At 40.3% G+C, this 19,192-nt stretch overlaps 1 protein-coding gene across 2 annotated transcripts in view; it reads left to right on the plus strand.

Moving 5' to 3' along the window:
• Positions 1-18,576, plus strand: part of ADAM12 (ADAM metallopeptidase domain 12) — a 191,498-nt gene extending 172,922 nt beyond the window's left edge. Inside the window, exons 17-23 of one of the 2 annotated variants that reach the window (XM_079977124.1) lie at positions 5,018-5,095; positions 6,429-6,537; positions 9,669-9,804; positions 10,832-10,943; positions 11,587-11,769; positions 16,431-16,564; positions 17,376-18,576. In XM_079977124.1, the coding sequence (XP_079833250.1) occupies positions 5,018-5,095; positions 6,429-6,537; positions 9,669-9,804; positions 10,832-10,943; positions 11,587-11,769; positions 16,431-16,564; positions 17,376-17,436 (813 nt within the window). In that variant the 3' untranslated portion in view covers positions 17,437-18,576. Of the gene's footprint in view, positions 1-5,017; positions 5,096-6,428; positions 6,538-9,668; positions 9,805-10,831; positions 10,944-11,586; positions 11,770-16,430; positions 16,984-17,375 lie in introns of those variants that run through there. The other variant, XM_079977123.1, reaches the window with a different exon arrangement.
• Positions 18,577-19,192: the final 616 nt, after the last annotated feature.

Here is a 19,192-nt window from a genome sequence, read left to right on the forward strand (position 1 = left end):
GACTGAATACAAGGCAGAGCCTTATATATACTAAAATATTACCGATTTTGTATTTGAATGGCTGATGTGTGAAACTGAAACATATTAGATCTATAAGCATAAACTGAATTAGTTCTGTTGAAATGTAACCAACCCCACTTTACTTACAAGCTTTTAGTAGGCTGCAGATAGAGTGGCTATGTGTCCTATTTTACAAGGTTACTCCTCTTATTTAGAGATTTGTCAGAGGACAATTGTCCTCTGTTTGAAGGAGTCCTCTACAGTGGTACCTCAGGTTACATACACTTCAGGTTACATACTGTCAGGGGCTCAGGAGCAGAGGCACAGGGAAGAGAGGAGATGGAGAGCGAAGGGGAAGAATCCGAGGGGAGCGTAGGAGAAGAGGACAGTGGACCGAGGGATTCCATGAGCCTCTCCAGCGAATCGGAAGATTCACAGAAGGGGGCGCCAGTGGCCAGGGGTAGGGGGTTCCCAAGGGGAACGCCCCAGGAGCAAGGGGGCAGCAGGGACTTCCAGAGCAGTAGTTGGAAATCAGGACCAGCTTCCCCACCAGAGCAGAGTGGGGGGGAAGAGTCCCAAGGATCGGGGCCAGTGCATTCCCCACCAGGGAGAGAAGATAAGGCAGGGCTGACCACACCTCCATCGGAGAGTCAGACAACGGAGGGGAGGTCAGATCCGGCCAGTATCCCGGAAGAGGGAAGCAGTGACAGAAGTAGTGTAACGGTCAGGAGGAAGGTCACTGGGTTGGCGCGAGAGGCAAGTTCAAATGTACAGGAGCGCGGGACAGCAGAGAATGAGGATTGAGAACCGGGTCCTAAAGCCCGCCGGAGGGAGGGGGAGGAGCTAAGCGACTCAGCGTCGGAAGAGTCCAGAAAGGGCAATGCCCCAGCGGGCAGGAGGACCCAGAGGAGGAGAGAGCAGCATAAAAGGTGGAGCAGGGCTAGGATCTTAAACTGGTGTCATAGGGGAGGAGACTCAGACGGGACTTCGCCGGTCTAGGGTTTAAGACGTAGAGCTGCGCGCTGCGGCTTTGAAATGGAAACTGAACCTCAATAAAGACTTTTGTACATAACGACAGCCTCACGTTGGTCCTCTGTGAGCTGGGACCTAGGGGCAGCTCTGACACATACGCTTCAGGTTACAGACTCCGCTAACCCAGAAATAGTACCTTGGGTTAAGAACTTTGCTTCAGGATGAGAACAGAAATCGTGCTCCGGCGGCGCAGCAGCAGCAGGAGGCCCCATTAGCTAAAGTGGTGCTTCAGGTTAAGAACGGACCTCCTTAACAAATTAAGTACGTAACCCGAGGTATTTGTAGGGCTCTCCAGTCCAAGTCCAGGGAGCACAAGTTGTCCATCATCAGTCAGAATCTGGACAGAAGACTGTTCATGAGATGTATTTCTGTTTAAGTAATATTTATTCCTAAATTTGCAAGTATACATAGAAATTAGCAGCAACAAATTTTATGCAAATCTATGTACTTTTTGGTGATGTCTTCATGCTCTTTAGTGATATGTGAATGGCTATCCTAGTTACCAGTCTCAGCTTTTAAGTATGCATGATTTTAACAGCTGCCCTTTTAATGTGAACAGAATTCTATGTACCATTGAATTCTAGATTATTTGTTTGTGAACCATGCTGTAATTATACCATGTTCCTTATACTATGTTCCTTCCTTATGTGTTTTGAGGCTGCTTCACTTCACTTCCTTCCCATTTTTCTCTTTCCTCTAGGGAATATTTGCCTTGCTTAAGCAGACTTGTTGTCTTCTGCTTCACTCCCCCCCCCCCCGCCCGCTTCTTATATGATTGTGATTGACTTTTATTCCTGCTGAAATAAACCCCAAATTTAGAGGTGTGCAGGTGCTATATGTCATATATCTGTTGACCTGGCATCTAATACTCATTGCAGCAGCATATAGTCTTTTCTCAACTTGGATGATTTATCAGACAACCTGTAAATGGGTCGTTTTAGTTTGCATTGTGCTCTGCTTTTATTGCAGTGTCAATCTTGCTTTGTCCCGGCCTTTCAGCTACAGTGGAATAGTGAAGTTAACTCTCTGTAACAATTGCATAAAGTCTCAAATGAATGCTTTTGATTACATGCCACTCCCTGTTTGTTCATTTCTCCGGAGATAAAATGCAAATGCATCTTTTTTTAGACCAATGCGAACATAATGGCTATATCTAAAGTGCAACTCTGCATGCATGTGGTTCCAAAAGGAAATAAGTTTGTGAATGGGTGGAGGGATACTGCCATAATTTTCTGAATGTAGTATAGGAGTAGCTAACATGAGGCCCACCAGATGCTATTAGACGACAAATCATTGTGCCTAGCCATAGGCCAGGAGGCTGATGGGAGGGCATGGCATTGGCTAATCCTGAGTAGATGAGCTCCAATTCTGGTCCATTTTAGCTCTGCCTGGGCCATATCCTTCACCAGCCCTGCTCCATGCGCTCCCCGACTTTGCCTGGCTGGACTATGTCTTTGAACTGTTACAAGATTGCTTGCCCAGATAGAGGCTGGAGAAATGTGTGAGGGAAAGTGTAGAAACATCTGGTTTTTGTGTGCCTTGAATTTAGCCTGCTGTACAAAGAGGTGCATCCATTGTCCCCACCCACTTCTGCCTCTGGTCTGCGCACCATTGGCATGCAGCCCCTGGAAAGCTGACCCTGGGGTTTGGGGAGTGGTGGGCAGATATTGCACCTGCTTTCAACAATGCAAATGATTTAACATATGAGGTGAACATTTTCACCATATCTCTTCCCTCCTGTATTGCTTTGTTTTTTGCTTCAAGCGAGAAATTGCATAAGTAGGGATTGGACATTGGCATAGAGCTTCGAGCTCATGGATTATGTTGCCTCTGTGTTGGAGGACGGGGATATCAGCATGTGAAGAGGAGTGCCACCCCAGGTTTCATGCTGATACATGCTTCCCACTTCTTTATCAAGTGAGAAGTTCCAGGGGCAGTGCCATTGGTTTAATTACCTTTGAATGAAATAGCATTGGGGTAAAACTTTCAGCCCCTTCATGGATCACTGCCTTGGACTTGAATAACTCAGAGAAGCTATGAACTATGCCAAGCAGGGCACCCAAGATGGACAGGTCATAGTGGAGAGTTTTGACCAAATGTGAGAATTGATGCTTTTGAATTATGGTGCTGGAGGAGACTCTTGAGAGTCCCATGGACTGCAAGCAGATCAAACCTCTCCATTCTTAAGGAAATCAGCCCGGAGTTCTCACCGGAAGGACAGATCCTGAAGCTGAGACTCCAATACTTTGGCCACCTCATGAGAAGAGAAGACTCCCTGGAAAAGACCCTGATGTTGGGAAAGATGGAGGACACAAGGAGAAGGGGACGACAGAGGACGAGATGGTTGGATAGTGTTATCGAAGCTACCAGCATGAGTTTGACTAAACTGCAGGAGGCAGTGGAAGACAGAAGTGCCTGGTGTGCTCTGGTCCATGGGGTCATGAAGAGTCGGACACAACTAAATGACTAAACAACAAAAAAAAAACTTTCAGATATTTGCTTTATTAACAAATATGCAGGCAGCACGCAGGTGAAGATGTAAGCAAGCTCTCCTATAGCAGGCAGCAGATTCACAGGAAGTAACTTGTGTAGTCTTTGCAATGCTGTGCTCTAGTTTCGAACTAACTCTGGTTAAGGATTCTGTCAGTTCACAACAGCAAACTGCCCTCTCACACAGAGATGTTCAGACACACATGCACACACACTGCAGAGAACCAGTGTGAGACGCTGCCTCTGCAGGTAAATTTCCTATTCATAGAAAATCCCAAAATCATTAAAGAAACATTAAGGTTATTTTGTCAAATCCATGATTTCAATCAAGTAATGCTTTTAAGCAAAACTGTAGTGATAGATCCATTTACTGTGATCAGGCAGCTCAAAATGAACCAGAGTGAAAATCTCATTAAAAAAAAGAAGAAGCTAAAATTTACTTTTTTTGCCAGCTACCTGGTTGTTCACCTGAAGCTGTAACAGGGAAGACCAAAGATACAGTCCTGCAAGTTTGCAGCAGGTGTATGCTGGTGCCCAGCAGTTTGGCAACTTTCTTAAAGTGTTTCCTTTTTTTAAAAAATGGGCAAAAGATTAATATATAAATTAATATAGCACTTAAAGCAAGGGAAACAGCCCACCTAACACAATGTGAGATGAAATATCTGTCATGCAATTTAAAAAGTTGAACTGACAATGAACACCCTGTGATTTATTTTTAAGTATTACCTTCATTCTTAGTGAACCCCAGCAACCGAATGCAAGGGTATTGACACACCCATGTTTGCAACTTAAAATACCTGGCACATATTCTGTTGAGTGCTTTGGGACAACCACAGAGGAAATAGTCTGAGAGCAGCCATCTTGTGATATCTAGAGAGATTTGACCCTTTAATTGTAGCTTGGAGAAAAAATTCTGATATCAAATTATTTGGCACTTACAGTGGTGCCCCGCAAGACGAATGCCTCGCAAGATGAAAAACCCGCTAGACGAAAGGGTTTTCCGTTTTTCGAGGCGCTTTGCAAGACGAATTTCCCTATGGGCTTGCTTCGCAAGACAAAAACGTCTTGCGAGTTTTTTCCCTTTTTCTAAGCCGCTAAGCCGCTAATAGCCGCTAAACTGCTAATAGCACTAATCCGCTAAGCCGCTAATAGGGATGCTTCGCAAGACGAAAAAACCGCAAGATGAAGAGATTCGTGGAACGGATTATTTTCGTCTTGCGACGCACTACTGTACTGTGTTATTCTGGTACAACATTGTTGGTGTAGCGTAATTGTTAAATAAAAGTTGGGTGTGATCGGGCCTTCTCTAGCAATTTACAGCTATGTGGACATTAACCCCTTTGGTTACTAACTAGCACAGACATGCATTGTTGGGCTTGACTGCAAACTCTCCCACATTTTAAGCATTTCTGGAAAGCACAGCACAGAAAAAAGTAAGATAAGCATATACATTGTCTGGCAATAGTAAGCCTGCTCTCCTTTTCTTGTTGTATAGATCTGCCTTAACCGCCGCTGCCAAAATACCAGCGTATTTGGGGTTCATGAATGTGCAAAAAAATGTCACGGACGTGGAGTAAGTATTGCAGATCCAATTTTTTACAGTCAGTCAACAGCCAGCTGAGCAATGAAGTATTCATTGGTTACAGCTTTTGAAATCTATGATGCTTTGTCACATATCTGTCAATGTGTTTTTTTTATCCTTCCAAAAAGATCAATTTGAATGCTCTTTTTAGTGTCCAAGAAAGGAAACGTGGTTTTTACCTAACACAGAAATATCTATGTTTACAATATCCGTATATTTCTAAAAATTAATCTTCTGAGGTTTACAACATCATTATCTTTCTACAAATTGATGTTCTGTGGCTAAAAAACAGAATTTCATTCTCTTTTACATAATTTTGAACCTAAGATTAATTCAAAAACTTCCTGTTAATGTTTCACATATTACAGTCTGATTTGGACCTCAAACCTGAGTTTTGTAACTGAGCTTAGATATTTTAAAAAATGAACATCTTGTTACTTATTTGTTTGTTTATATTTCTATATATGGCCCTTCCAACATGTTGCCAGGGCAGTTTACATTAAAAATCAATTAAACATTTAAAATATAAATACAACCTGCATAATAGACCAAAAAGGCAGGAAGATCTCAAAAAGAACATAAGAACAAGCAAGCAAGATTAAAATTGTGTTGAAAAAGCCTGGGAATTTTGTTTGAAAGGCCTCTCTCTGGTAATCATCTGCCTCAACCTGCAGATCTGAAAAGTGACTATACAGTGTATTATAAATTATGTGGTCTCACTCCAGTAACTGATGTTAAGCATCTTAGTGTTAAACTCAGATGCCTGCCCTTTTGCACAAGTTCTCTGAATTCCTTAAGACATATAGATTAGCTCCCAGCATTTACCTGTTTTTACTGCCAGTTCTTAAGGCGTGAGGTCAGGTGGAAACTCAGCTATAATTCTGTGGATTGTGGATTCGAGTCTCACTTGATCATCCACTGATTGGCTTTTTTAGTTTCTTCAATGGACTGAGGAAATAACAGGCAAGTGGGCATGAATGATGAAAAGACAATAGTTTTATTAATACAAAATACAAGTAGGGGGCTAGGTGTTCTCCCTGAAGAACTACCTACCTCCTTTTGCAACTTCCAAACAATTCTGTGGCTACAGTTCCACCCGCTTTTTAATTCTGCAGTTGACTTTTTTTTTAGTTCCATTAGGAGATACATTTTGAACAAAGTTTCTGTGGAACAGTGCAGCCTGCAATCACATCAAGATGTAGTGTTGCCCTGTTTTAATAACTTTTAATTATTATTGAGTACAGTTTTGGGACAGGCAGTGGAGAGGCCTCATGTTCATGTACTGTTTTCCATACTCATCTGCATATTTCCCTTTGTTGTTAAGGTCTGCAACAATAAAAAAAATTGCCATTGTGAGGCCCACTGGGCTCCTCCCTTTTGTGACAAGGCAGGATTTGGTGGCAGTGTAGACAGCGGGCCAGTTAGACAATCTGGTAAGTAAATGACTTAACTGCAGAGCAAGCTTTATTATGAAGCAAAAGCCATATGGTGTTTGCTTTGGGCACCAAGTTTACAGAGGACTCCAGAGTTCGTGTCCATTTCTAGATTTCCTATTCCCTGGTTCGTTTGTTACCTCAGTCAGCTCTCTTGCAGATTGAAAATGCTTGTGCAAGTGGTCCACTTATGTGAGCAATGTGATGTTGTGGGAATAAGCTCAAGCAAGATCACAGATAAAGTCTGTGTAGGTCAGGGCACACACTACTTGTGTTTTCTTCTCAATTACTGCCAAACTATAGTAGCAATCATAGATGTGCTAATAGAAAACAATGTTTCAAACTCTTGAAGAAGTACTTAATTATTTATCAAGATAACAGTTTAACCTGGGTGAAAACTGCTTTTTGCAGCCTCATCAAAGGCATTGATTGTCCTGGCAGAGCAGGATGTGTTAGACAAGGATGTTTTTCCTGCAACAGGCAGAGCCCTAAACAGTCTTGTGCCCCCTTTCTTTGACTAACTACTTAGTACTTAGGGCTCTACTACACATGCATTTCAGCACGTGGTTTTAGTTTTCCATTTCCACAAAAACACGCCTAGAGTACACACTATGAATTCCACGAGCTGCATTTTTTCTTCATTTTACAATGAATGCTAAGCATATAAAAAAGCAAATAAAAAAGTTTGTTCCTTTTTTCTCCCTTCTTTTGTAAACAAGACATAAGGCATAAGGGTGGTGTCTGACATAAGCATAATAAAAGGTAATTTGGGGGCTAAACTAAATTTGGGCGGGGGGCGCTGGGTGAATCTTTGCACCTCAGTGGCACATATGCTAAAGACGGCCCTGCTTCTTGCAGTTGTGAGTGGATTTTCCCTCCGTGTGAGAACTTGTTTTTTTCCTGCTCTTTTCCACTATGCCATTTGCTTGAACAAGAGCTCACTCACCTGGGGGTGCAGATAGACCCCAACCCATTCCTGCATGTGCCTCAAGCTGGAAAGGGTGGTCGTGATGGAGATGACAGCCTGGGTGGTGACTTCCCAATCCATGGACTTGATGGTGTTGCTTCAGTTGCCAGGGGTGCGTGGTCTCCTGCCACCATCTGGTGTCATGGGGACAGCACCACTTCATGTTTCTACAGCAATAAGCTGCATCAGATTTGGTTCACCTGTGCCTGAAGTGCCACATGATTTGACTTCCCTCTTTTAACTTTATCCCATGCTCTGATGTCTGTGGCTGTACTCCGAGTTTAACTAATGTGACAGAAGAATCCAACCTACATTTACATATACAGCTAGGATTTGGCTTGGAAATGATATCGCTTTTTGTATGAACAGTGCTATTGAAAAGCAAATTAGATTGCATTTACTGCATACCAGTCCCTGTAATGAATTGTAATGTTGAGCTTATTACATCATAATAATATCCATATCAATGCAGTGGCATTACAATTTCACAGCAAGATATAGCTGACTAAAGGGGGAACTGTAAGAGAGCGAGACCTTTGCTATAATAATCACACACATAGGAGTTCAACAAGCAAATTAGACCACAGTACTAAACTCATTTCAGAGCAATCCTATGGACAGGGCCAGCTCCAGCTTTGAGGGGCCCTCACAACTGGCTAACTTTTAGCTCTACTTGACTGTAAATAAATCAAGTAATGTACATGCATGTGTGAAACAGCCCATATTTCCAAGTGAATAATGAATTTAGTCTGCGTACATACTCCCGTTTTGTCTGCATCTAGTTCATCCCCACTTGTTTGGGAAGCGGTATGCACATTGTGTTTGCCACAATCCATACCTATCCTGTACATGATGTTTCTTATGAAATACTGTGTTTTGGCGGATTTCCCCCTACCTAAACCCGCTTTGATCTACATTAAGAAAAAGAAATCATCTAGCTGCATTTTAAGCTAGGAATGTGTACCATAGCTGTAGTACGTAGGGATGCTAATCTATATCATGGTTTTGTGTGTGTGAACTGTAAGCTATTTGCAGTAGCTAGAAAAGAGAAACTGATTTCATGTAATTTGTACATCAAGATCGACTAGCTTCATTTTACGCTTCGTTTTATTTTTAGAAGAGCTGCATTTCACATTAACATGTCCTGCTACTTTAACAATCTGTTTGCAATGACAAAACTGTGCTTTGTAAATTAGGGGTTTCTACAGAAGCTAATTGTTCTTTTACACTTGACCCCTTACTAAAGTGGCTTAAATTATTATCTGACCATTTGCACATCAACTGTGTCTGATTAAAAAAATACAGAAATGTGGCTTAAGTATCTTTTAAAAATTAAGTAAAGCTTAATGCTACAATAAATCTGTTATTCTTTAAGATTCCAGACACAAAACTTGTTTTTTCTGCAATGGACTAACAAAGCTGCACCTCTGAAAAACTGTAAATAACCTGGTGAGCTTTACTCAAAACTATTTCACGCACTTGCTATATCTTTCTGACACCTCAAATAATATACAAGAGAGTTATGTGAAGACAAATTATTTTTAATTGCTTATTCTAAGTTCCATGCAATTGGTTTAGTTTATACTACAGAAGCTCTGCCCTGAAGAAAAGTGCTGTGGGATGTCCTGCTGTTACCCATTTCTCCTCTGTTTCCTATCAACCCCCATTAATATTTACAGCAGATATACCAAAAAAACGAGGGCAAGAATAGGTCTGGAGGGTGTCAGTGCTGAAACACAGGACCTCTTCTTGCTATGGAGCAGCGTGGTTGCCATTTATTTCCCCACTGTATTTTTCCATGAAGTTACTAAACTCTGCTATAGTAGTAACATGGGATGTGAAAACAAAGTTGGAGAAATGGACTCATCTGAGAAGAGCCATGCTATTTTCAAGGCGGTTGAGGTGGGTGGGGCCCATAGTGGTAGTTTTGCCATGGCTCCTACATGTAATTCCTCAGTCCCATATAATTTATGCATTCCTACATTATAGGAGCAAAGAGGATGGAGACACAGGGGAGCAGCAACCATGCCACTTCTTTTAATATACAAGTTAGCTGAGTAAAACAAAATATTTGTTTTTGACTGAAGGTTAGTTATACTGCGGACATCAGGTAGACAAGACTGGTCTGGTCATAAGAACTGTGGATTTGTTTGTTTGGTTTCAGATAAAAGAAGCTTAATAATAGGGCTACTCATAACCACCCTGTGCCTTCTGGTTGCTGGTTCACTTATGTACATCAAAAGGAAGATCTTGATTAGATTGTTCTTTATTAATAAGAAGACTACAATAGAGAAACTAAGGTATGATATATAAGTACCCTCTTTTGTAAAATGAACCATGATAGAGATCACACAAGGTTATTACACGCTGAAGTCTAAAAATCTTCAGTGACAGCAGTGGGAAAGGCAGCAGTGGGAAAGGCATTCTCTCCCCCATACAATTTCCGCTGGGAGCAATGGAATATCATCAAGCCTTGTTACTCCCACAGGGACTCTCCATTCATTTCAAGGCACACAATAACAAGGAGTCCTGTGCTCTAGCACTCAGGCTTTTAGGTGACTGGAAACACTATTTCAAAGGTTTTAAAAGGGGCAATAGGGAAAGAGAATGGAGGTGTGTGAACATTTAACTGTGTTTTTAGGTGTGTGCTTCTAGGTGGGTTTTTAAAATTCCACTTCAGAATGGAATGGGCTTAGTCCTGTCCCCTTTGAGAACTGGGATGGACCAGACTCTTAATGGGTCTGTTCATCCCTGCTCCATGCAAATAAAAATTTCACCCTCTGCTGCTTACCCATGCATCAAATGGGGGTCATTGCCAGACTAGCACAGGTGGTGAGGCCCTCATATAAGAGGGTTGTTTCAGAAAACTACATGCTTGCCTTTTTCTCAGATTGCACTTCTCAGATTGCATCAAGGCCACAGGGACCTGCTATTCAGACACACCCTTCTTTTTATTTCACTTTGTGGATAAGCAGTTAAAAAGGGAAGTTTGCCTTTATTTTGGCCTGCTTAAAATATTGAAACCTTGGAGTAGCATTGTTGTTTCTAGTCCACTGAATGAACCACAATATCCATAGTTGAGGTCATTACAGCTTAAGCACCAGCATCATTAGAAGAGTCTCTCGGGTGTTGTAAAGCAGCATTTCCACAGATTGCAAGAGCTAATTTAACAGACTAGTGGCTCTAAACAAAAAAAATCAATATTATTTTTTTATTCCTGCTGCAAGTGTGGTGGATGGATTTTACTTTCACTGTTTACTAAAGAAAGTAAAGATTTTTTTTAAAAAAATCCTCTGTTAAAAGTATACAAACATGTATGTATTTCAGGTCTGTGACTCCAGCAAGGCCTTCCAGTTCATTTGAACCTAATCATATTCCTATCACAACCCGCAATAGTACAAATCTGGTGAAAAAGTCACAAAATTTGAATACACCTAAGGTAGGTTCTCACACAAAGTATTGCTGATAAAAATATTTCCCGTAAGTTTGAAGTATTTTTATATGGGCTGCTTTAATGAAATAGTGAAATTTTAGAGTATTTCTATTAATACATGAAATAAAGGGAAAGCCATCTGGGCCTAAAAATGCACTTTGGGCTCTAAGTTCTAGACAGATGGAGAAAATAGAGAAAATAAATAAATGTATTTCGACACTGGATTGCAGCCACCATCTCAGACAGGGGCAATGCTTTCCAACATTCAAGGATTATTGTTCGAGTAAGCTTCTGGAACCTTAATTGGTTGTTCCTTGGCTTCAGGAAAGGTAAAGTGGCCATATTAAAAATGAAACAAGTGGCAGTTAAAAGCAATCTTGAAAGCAATAGTGTTTACACCTACTAATTATAATATACGTCTGAGAAGAACTATAAGGGTCCACTCCAGTGAAAGTTAAGTATTTTAGGTTCTACTGATTTCAGTGGGAGAGTTAATCTCATATTTGGAACACAGAGTCTTTCCCCCTGATCCCCTCCTCTTGCCTTCTCTCTTTCACTCAAATCAGTGAAATCTAAAAAGGCCAAACTTTGGCCTCATTATGCTTAAACTATAATTGATTTGGTATAATATTGTTTTATGGATCTGCAGAGACATGATCCACAAGGATTGCAACGATATTACACAGGTAATGCTAGCAATCCTGTGAAGACACAGAATACACCACGGTCAAGCCCACCAGAGCGTATTGTCCCACCCCTGTGTGAATTACCATGTCCGCAGCCCACTTCCAGAAGGTTGCTGCCTGCCAGCCCCTCACCCAGATGTGATCAGGTACGTGTTTGTTTATCCGTTTCAACTCTATGGCACCTACAGCCACCATCAGTCCAGAGCAGAACTGGATTGCTAGCTATTTAGATGTCATATTGATTCTTCAAATCACACCACAGAATAGTTTGCTCCATTTTAGTCAATCTCTCTCTGTTGTTATGTCTTTGTTGGTTGATTTCATAGCAGAGTGAAAGGGCATGCTGAAAGGGCATGTAATTATTGTTCATACCTCCATTCTAAATATTACCATTGACATCTCTTCCTGCTACACCAATATATTGTGGTACTTTGTGGCATCTTTCTGATGTGTATGCTTACGATATGCGTGCCAGGATAGGAATGCCCCTTACCCCATAATTCAAGAACACCCTTCCTGTGGGAAGCTGGAATGAAAGTGTTGCCTTTTCCTATCTGTGTTAATTTTTCTAAATGCAAGAAGTGCATTTTTACATGCAGAATCATTCAAACATGCAACCCCCTTGCAGTTTCATATTGGCTGTACTATATGATGTCTTTGTAATCTGGAGACTGAGTCAATGAGTCAATTTTATTTTATTTGGAGCCATAAGAGCCATTTAGAGAATAAGGAATTCATGGGAGGAGGTAAATGGCCTGTTAACTCAGCTCTTATCCACCCAGGGAACTGGACTGGCTTTTCATTGCACAATGTGTTCTGGGCCTCATATACTTCTCCAAATCAGTTTAGAGGGGTGATTTTGATAAGAAAAACAAACCACAGGGAAAGAAATATGTTTCCTCTCCCATATGCAATCATGTCATCAAGACTGTTACTTCCCCAATTGCTTAAAATTAGAGGGGAAAATATCAGGGAAAATATTTGCATAGCTGAGTCTGACCCTTTGTCTCTGGAACTCACTATCGAAAGATATATAGGTATTGCAGTGAAGCATGTGTTTTAAAATGTGAAATTGGGTATATTGTGACCCTTTTATGTTTCATATCCGAAGACAGTCCACAGGAATTTTATATTGAAGTACTATTTATAACTGCCTAATGTATAAAAACATTTTTTCATAAGTAACAAGAGCTAGTGGTTATATTGAAAACCATTTCCCTGGCTTACCTGTAAAAAAACTGACACATTTAAAAAGCCTTCAAAGTTACTGATCTAAAGCTAAAGGAATAAATCCATCTGATCTATAAAGACTTATGGTAACACTCCCTGGGGAAAACAAAATAAAAAAAATCCTTCCAGTAGCACCTTAAAGACCAACTAAATTAGTTCTTGGTATGAGCTTTCGTGTGCATGCACACTTCTTCAGATACACTGAAACAGAAGTCACCAGACCCCGCTTCCGGGTTAGCGCGATCGGATTAATGGCGGATTCCCTCCGAGCTCCGGAGGGAATCGGCTCTGCTGAGGACGGGTCTTACCGCGCCGGCGACGCGGGGACCCTTACAAACCGCAGGCGTGGAAGCCTGCGGACTTGGTGACTCGGCGGGCACCTTTAAGCGCCTTCCCCGACCCACGAAGAGCCTTTTTAAAGGCTACAGAGAGGGTACGGGGAGCGGCGTGGTGCTGTGAGTAGACCGCTACTTCAGTGGAGCGTAGCCGCGAGCCATGGCCGGAGAGCGCTGACTTTTTTCCCAAAATTCGGACTGGAAAATAAACAACCCGTGAGTAGATTGGAATCTAGACTTTAAAATTTATACCTTTGAATTCGGTACAATCGGGGGATGTGCTAAAGGGAAGTCCGCACCCCCCCTACCTACAAACGATCTAAAGCAAGGATTGGAGAACTAAGGTGGAGAGTATTGTTTCTGGTGTCAGATAAAAGATACTTCAATGAATTTGACAGAAGAAGTCTTTGTGCTGGAGAGAAAGTGAGGAATTTTGGAAGCTTTTGTGTAAACCCCCCCCCCCGAACCCGGGAGTGTCCTGTGCGTAAGCCGGAGGAAAAAGAATAAGGAGTTTGACAGCTGTCAAAGGAGCTGTCAAACGGGCGGTTAAAGTTAAGAACTTTGTTACTTAATAACTCTCTGAATTAAAAGTGTTGCATTTGAACTGAGGTGGTTGGAAACAACGTAGCTATAAACAATAAGTAACGGACTGTTGGAAAAGGACTATCAAGTAATTGGAATCCCCCTAGGGGGAACTAGAGACATTACAATGGCTGCAGAGGGAAAATTACTGGCAGAGATAGAAAAAATGTTTTTTCTCGTGGGAATCCTGCAACAGCAGAGTACGGCTATGAACAAAGAACTTATGACCTTGAATTCTAAAACAAACAACTCTGCTGAATGCATAAAGGATTTGACTAATAAGAAATCTGCAGCTGAACCAGAAGAGACATTTTTGGAACAGGTGGAGAGGAAAGAAGGAGCGGAAAAGGAAAATACCAATCAGAAGCCTATATTGTCAGGAAATAAAGAAGATCTTTGGATTACAAATCTGTGAAAGATGAGAAAGATGAAGGAGGAAGTCCCTGGAGTACCTGGAATACTGGAATTTAAAAGAATAAAGAAATATGATTGGGACTTCCTCTTTGAGTATGGGAGAGCAGCTGACCTTTTGCAGCAACTGCTTTTAAGTATTTTGGATGGAAGAAAACTTGGTGTGACTGCGACTGAACTCCTTGGAGACCTGAGGACCAACAAAAAGGGTTACCAACAAAATCGGCGGAGAGAGACTGACAGAGACTTGAAGGCCTCGGATGTGAGGAATCCGGGCTAGGAACTGTTTCTGTGGACATAAGGGATGGAAACCGGGGTAGGGAGGGAGGGGAGAACAGAATTTTAAAATTTTATGATTTTTGTATTTGGTCATCATGACATATAATTAATTAAAATATAAAGGGAGAAATTCGTGGGAGAGAAATTAGGTCGACCTTAGAAAAAAGATTTAATGTTTATAAGAGAATTGGATAAGTTAAATGTGGATAAGTAAAAAGAGTTAAGTTTTAAAAATAATAATAATATGTTAAAGATGAGAGATAAGAACTTGCTGAATTAATTATTGGAATTGGGATGTATGAAGAGGGGGTGGGGGGGAGTCAAGGAAAGAGGGCAAAGAAAGTAAGAGTGTGAAATTATATATGTTTTGTTTTTGTTTTTGTTGTGTGTGTGTGTATAAAATGTGAAAACCTAATAAAAATTTTATTAAAAAAAAAAACAAAAAAAAAACAGAAGTCACCAGACCCTTCTATATAGTGAGAAGGTGGGGAGGGGTATTACTCAGAAGGGTGGTGGGGTTGGGTGATTGGCAGATAGCTGTGATGAGCCTGTTGACGACTCTTAACGACTGCAATAGGTCTTACAGGAAAAAGCAAGGGGTGAGAAGGTGAAAAATGGTTTTGTCATGTATAATGAGATAAGAATCCAATGTCTTTGTTCAGACCAGGTCTCTCCATGGTTTTAAGTTTGGTAATAAGTTGCAATTCAGCAGCTTCTCTTTCCAGTCTATTTCTGAAATTCCTTTATAATAGAACAGCTACTTTGAGATCTTGTATAGAATGTCCTGGGAGATTGAAGTGTTCCCCTACTGGTTTCTCTGTCTTGTGGTTCCTGATGTCAGATTTATGTCCGTTTATTCTTTGGCGTAAGGTTTGGCCTGTTTGTCCAATATAGAGAGCTGAAGGACAGTTGGCATTTGATGGCATACACAATGTTAGACGATGAGCAATTAAATAGTCCCGAGATGGTATGTGTGATGTTATCACAAGACAGAGAAACCAGTAGGAGAACACTTCAATAATATTACTGAACACTTCAGTAATATTTCTTCTCCATATGTTTCAGCTTGTTTTCCTTGTAAAGCCTGAAAAAAACGATGTAAAGTCTGAACGGTTTTCCTCTTGTGAAATCTAGCACCTTTACTGATACGTATTTTAACAGCAGCATTTCCTCCTTATAGGATATAATTAAAGACACTCTTACTACAGACTGTAATTTTTTATTTGAAATTAACCTACTTTGAACAATTCAGGCATAACAACTGAAGTGTGTGTGTGTGTAATGTCAATTCTTAACAAGAGATCATCAGACTTATCTCTTGGTACCATCTTTCAAAGAAAAATGGAAACAGCATTTGCTATACCTATATTTGTATCCAGCAATAATCTGTTCATATTGCCTAAAAGAAAAGAGATAGGAGAGATCTATGGTTCAGTTTGTTGTAAATTTGAGGTGTCCCCATGATAGCTGTACTCAGTGTTTTCTTTTTTGTTTTAATCATGTGATTAAAATGCACTAGAGATTTGCTTAAAGAGATAATTTTGGACCTCCTTCAGAGGGAATCATTTCTGCACCTGTTTGGTTTTTTATTTATTCATTAATATTCTTTCTTCTTTGGCAATCACTTGTAGCTGAGTATTGATGTATTTATTAAATATCTATACTGTCCTTCATCCAAGGATCACAGGGCAGTTTATAATATAAAAACACATACCATAGTAACAATGACAATAACCCCTCCAAACCCCCCCAATTTAAAGCACTATATTGTCTATTAATATTGTACTTTCATTTTCTATAAACAGAAATAGTGAGGAGCCACATAATTTTAATGTTTGTTTCAATTCAAAGCATGATTTGAAGGACTTATGGGAAATAAATTATACTTTCATGACTGAAGAATTATATAATAAAATGGCTATTTCATTAATCTTATAGTAACAATTCTATGAACTTACATTGTATTATAGGAATCTTTCAAGCCAAGTCCTCCTCGAAAACCTTTGCCAGCTGATCCTCAGAAGAACAAATCTGCTCAGTTTAAGAGTTCCTCCACAGAAGTATTTGGGCTTCCAAAACCTGTGCCTCAAATTGCCCCTGTCAGGTTAGTTTGGCTGTTCAGTTGTGCATTTCCAACAGAAAACATGTTTAAGAAATATTATAAAATATATCTTAGAATTGGCTCTTTTTTGTTGGGAAAACTTAGCTCAAGGATACCCAACATGGTGCCCTCCAACTCCCGTCAGTTCTAGTCAGCAAGGGCAATGGTCAGGGATGAAGAGTTGGTGGGCAGATCAACATCTGGGAAGTACCGTGATGGCTAGCTTAGTTTCTCACTCACAAAATTGTTTCAGTTATCTAAATAAGCATCTGTTTTCCTGAGCATGTGTTTAGGTACAGTTCTTCTGCAGTTGCTTGTTCTTACCAGCCAGTATATTCCCACGTGGTAAATTTGAGAAGCAATCAGATGTGGTGAGAGGGACTGGATAAAAATTCCCTGAAACAAACAAATTCCACCAAAGCTCTGCCATAAAATATGGGGAAGGGGCTTAATTAATACCAGTTTAAGGACACTAGTATTTATTGAATGATGCTGTCATTTCAAGATGTCAGTACCCTCACTGACTTGAAAAAAGCTGATTGACATAAATTACAACCACTTAAAATTATTAATTGTTAAAATATATTTTGTGCCATGAATAAAATGTGCATAAAACAAATGACAGTAAAATATTAAAGTGAAGAGATGCCAGTAAACCCTACATGACCTGAATGAATGGAGAGGAATGCTCCTGTTTTCCAAAGAACCTTTAACAATTCCTTAAAGCCAAGATATTTATACATAATTTCTGTTGCTCCACAATTAGCAGGTTTGCTAATTTTATTATTCTGTTTCTGACCCTTTTCTTAAACAGGCCTGCACCTAAACAACCACCTCAAATGCCTAGAGCCTGCAGTACTGCCTATATGAAATGACAACATGGAACATCATTTGTATCCTGGAAAGTGAAGACAGAATTTTGCACTATTTTCATCTCCATTGGGAGATCAATATTTTTATATCAATAGGTAGAATTTTTAATGCTCAAAACCCATTATTTTAAAGAACTCTGAGCTACTGCCTTTGGTGCTATGCTGTGTGAAGGTGGTTTGCTTCTTTGCTCAGGTACTTGTAAATTATTAATTTATATTTAATATTTATTACAGTGCTGAGCACTGTAGTAGATATTGTTTAACCATAACCAAGTTTTCCTAGGAAGGAAGCCATTTTTGTGATGTTTAAACAGTCTTGAACCATCCATTACACATTTCTCAATGTTTGGTACAAACTCCTCAAAGTTTATTTAGTTTGGACCTGTTCCTATACAGAATGTTGACTAAAGCTGAATTGAAACTTTACTGAAACCAAGAGACAGGTGAAATTTCAAAGGCTAACGGCTGACATTTTGTCAATAGAATCTGGAGGGGAAATATTACTTCTATGGACGGAAAATATTACTTCTAGGGTGTATTTTCAAGGAAGGTTAAGAAAGTAAGTGCCAAAACAAAGAATTACCTACATGTCTAGGTTTATCAGGTCTTAGATATTGGCTCTATCATCAAACAGATGTACATTTTCTGCATAAAAATTCAGATTTTACAAAGTACATGTTTTTCCTATACAACCAGACCTTTATCATTGTGTGTTGTAACTAAAAATTATAAATGGCCTGATCCTGTGCACAGCAAAACCCTGCTTAGAGGGTTAGATCTGCTGAAACAGCACTACAGTAGTTACTTGTGCTCTGACCACAATACTTAACCCCAGCCAACTTGGTGGTTCAACAAAAGGCTAGTCATTCGCTCACCCATCTGTCAGTGGGCGCCCTTTGCGGGGCCGCACACAGCACCCCCAATCCACTGGAGACTTACCAGAAATCAACATTCTCATTTTGATGAGAACTCTGGCCCCAAATAAGTTTCTAATATTTGACCTTGGAGGCCACAGCAACAGCTTTCAAAGCTAGTTTCACAGAAGTGTTCACTTCAACTCTAGTACTTGCTCTCATTGAGCAGTTGTCAGATTTCAAGTTATAATCCCACTGGTTTCGATAAATCAACAGATCACACAAACTATTTCTCGTATTATACAGCGAAAAACCCCTACATCTGCCCACATGTGTCATGTCTCAGTGTTCTAAATCTTAAAAGGCCTGCTATAGCTGTTTGAAACTAACTGAAAGTCTGTATTTCAAGAGAGTATATAGGCTTTCAGCATGTTTTCTTAATTAAAAAAACTGTATATTGTACAAGACAGTTTTAAATTCATTGTTTTTGTTGGATGTGGTACATGATTTCTGTGTTAATTGCACTGAAAAGTCTGCAGTTTGCATTCTCAGTGCAGCACAAGGACTATGTGGTTCAGTAGATCATAATTTAGAGATTGTTTACTGGTTTTCCCTCCTCTCTCTCCTGTTTCTGAGCAACATTGCTGTGGATTTTCTGGAAACAATTGGAATTAGAAGAATTTGCATAGGAGATTTTTCAGTTTGAAATTTTCTGATGCCCTAGAAAATGTTCTAATGTAGCATGCATATTTTACTTGTACTCAGCAAACAAGGCTATAAACTTTCAAACTGCCTAGCTAGCCGAAGCTGTCTGGGCAACAAGCCTCGAAAGCCCAAGCTGGTGGGGCAACTGGGATGGCCCAGATAGAACTGGGAGTCCAGACATGGACTCCTTTCCACCTATA

The sequence above is a fragment of the Podarcis cretensis genome, assembly GCF_951804945.1.
Source record: "Podarcis cretensis genome assembly, chromosome: 5".
In the NCBI taxonomy this organism is placed as follows: Eukaryota; Metazoa; Chordata; class Lepidosauria; order Squamata; family Lacertidae; genus Podarcis; species Podarcis cretensis.